Below are 2,600 nucleotides of genomic sequence, written 5' to 3'. Positions count from 1 at the left end.
TTAAATCCCCCATTTGGTAAGAAATGTAATAACTGCAAGGCAACACAAAGGGTTTCTGGGAAAGTGCATGATGTTTCCAGAACTGTGGAAAACACTGCTCTGCATGTATAAATAGAAACAGAGGGCCTGAAATATCAGATGGATGAGTTACTCAACCAGGGGCACTTGTTTGCGTGGGATATTTCCAGGGGGTCAGCTGGATTATGGGTATTTACCAGCAGCATGGATGATGGCAGTGACGAAAGAGATGTGGACTACGCAACACCATCTGAGAGGACACAGTGCTGCCGCTTCCCGTGTGGGGTGACAGGATTGCACAAGCTGCTGTGGTGATGAGACCCTAAACAAGTGACTCAGCTTATTTGGTTATAATTTGTCTTTACACAACAAACCCAGTTATGTTCATAAATATCCTCAAACAAGCCCCTATGTGCATTCCCTGGTCAGTTTAAGCAGAGGTCTCTGCATTCTTAATAGGAGCTGGGTTATTGATGGCACCCTGAGGACCCTGAGAGTTTAACATTAATGCCGCATCTATAGCGAATAAATTGATTTGTGATGAAAATGAGCTTCAACTCAGTTCACAAGTAAATTTCAATGATTTTGTCTTGTTTTGCACAATAAAAGAAATGCCACAGGCAAAATAGCCATTCCTGAACTGTATTGGTGATTGTGGGGCTAAAACTGTAATATTCATTTCAGGACCATATGTCCCAGCCCCCAAACAAAATGTAGGCCTAAACATTATTTCAAAGCATCTCCCACATACTATTGTAAAACTATTTTGCACGATTTACATTGTTTGTAGGCCTGGTAAGGACAGTTGTGTGTTGTTATTGTGCTACAGTTGATTACGGCCCCAAGCTCCTCCTGCATGAACTACATCCAGTTCACGGTGCGCATTACTCGAGGGTATTGTGGCTTTCTCTAAGGAGGCTTCCCTCCCTTTACGTGACCCCGGATGACGTCGCTCAGACTTGAATCGTAGAAGCGGGTTCTTCACCTGCAGGAAAACACTTGGAAGCTGGAGACCCGCGTGAAAGTGTACCTTTTAAAATAATAATAATAATAATTATAACTAAAGCAGCAATGCACTTTCAAATAAAACATCTAGTGCGCCTGAATCCCTGCGTGTCTGTTCAACGCAAGAGGACACTCTGGAAAACACTGTGGGCTGTGTCCGCAGCAAAACAACGTGGCGTAAGACCAGCAGGATCTCATGCGTCTGCAGACATCCAGAAGCATTTCTCCCTGCAGTGCAGCCGAAACTATGCGTCCGACACGGCGTACAACCGAGCCTTCGCCTCAGCCAGGGACAACCCCGAGGCATTCTGGGGCGAGGTGGGACGGGATATAAACTGGTTTGAGCCGTGGAGTAAAACTTTGCACGTTGAGGATCCAGTGTTTCCAAACTGGTAGGTTGTCAATGTTACAAGCGAACAACACAGCAGTGAACATTGTTTGTGCAACACTTCTATATAATATGTGTATAAATGCATCCAAAGGAAACACTGTTGCTTATAATGTTGCTTAATGTTGCACTTTAATCCAACCTATCTCCTTAAAAAGTCCGATTCCATGATTTGGGTTCCATTATCCCAGCCCCATTGTGCCATTACATTTTGCGCTCTTGTTTTTTTGATTGATTTGATATTGAAAATATTAATCTGCTATTCTGCAAAAACTACATTTTAATTGTGGGGAAAATGCAGACAGGTTTCCATATAATTCAAACTGGAATAAAAACAATTACATGTAGTTTTCTTTTTCTTTTTGAGTTTTAATGGCGGTTGGCAAAGTGTCTTAAAGGTGTATTACAGTCACCTACCTACCACACATGTAGCTAGGTATGGATACATGTTAGTCAATGCAGCCGAAGTGGTGTTTTTCATTTGCTTTGTTAGAAGTAAGAAAAATGTAATTGTAAATATGAAGTAATGGTTAAAAAAAAAGTGATACATAATATTAAAACAAAACAAATATCCTACATTTTCAGTGGCGAGTCTTACAAGACAAGATATTAGTATAATAAGCATACTGGCTGCCATCTTTGTTTGGCTTTGCATCTTTCCTTTCTTCCTTTTGGGTAGAGTATGTTTAAAATAGCTTCAGATATCGTAAGTAAACGATGTCCTGTTTGTGTCTTGTATTCATCATTGAGAAAAGTATTGCTAGTCTTGACTTTTTAAAAAGTTAAAAACAATGTTTTTAGAAAAATGGATCTAAGTATACTGCAGCCAGATTAGGAAAATCTGCATTCTCTCATTCTTCATCTCTGTGAAGAGGTCAAGACCGGCCCTCTTGTCTCTCATCTTCCCCCTCTGTTCCTTTGACTCTAAATAATTGATCAGGTCAAGTCTGGCATTTAACATATACAAAGAAGCCTTTTTCTTCTCAACAGGAAGGAACCTTCTGTCTCCGACCCCCTAGTGTCTCAGACTAGGCTAAGACTATAGAACGTTGATTCATTTATAAAGCACCAAATCACACCAACAGTTATCTCATTGCGCTTTTCATAAAAGAGAAAAACTCTTTTAAACTTCCTTCCTTTTAAGAGGCAGAAACCTCAAACAGAACCATGGCTCAGGGTGGGCGGTCAT

At 40.8% G+C, this 2,600-nt stretch overlaps 1 protein-coding gene across 1 annotated transcript in view; it reads left to right on the top strand.

The window, feature by feature from the left end:
* The first annotated feature begins 886 nt into the window (after positions 1-886).
* Positions 887-2,600, top strand: part of acss3 (acyl-CoA synthetase short chain family member 3) — a 49,527-nt gene continuing 47,813 nt past the window's right edge. Inside the window, exon 1 of the mRNA XM_032505569.1 lies at positions 887-1,415. Coding sequence (XP_032361460.1) covers positions 1,090-1,415 — 326 coding nt within the window. The 5' untranslated portion in view covers positions 887-1,089. The remainder of the gene's footprint in view (positions 1,416-2,600) is intronic.

Source organism: Etheostoma spectabile, chromosome 23, assembly GCF_008692095.1.
Source record: "Etheostoma spectabile isolate EspeVRDwgs_2016 chromosome 23, UIUC_Espe_1.0, whole genome shotgun sequence".
Lineage (NCBI taxonomy): Eukaryota > Metazoa > Chordata > Actinopteri > Perciformes > Percidae > Etheostoma > Etheostoma spectabile.
The sequence above is the reverse complement of the archived record's forward strand: the minus strand, read 5'-3'. Positions and strand labels throughout refer to the sequence as shown.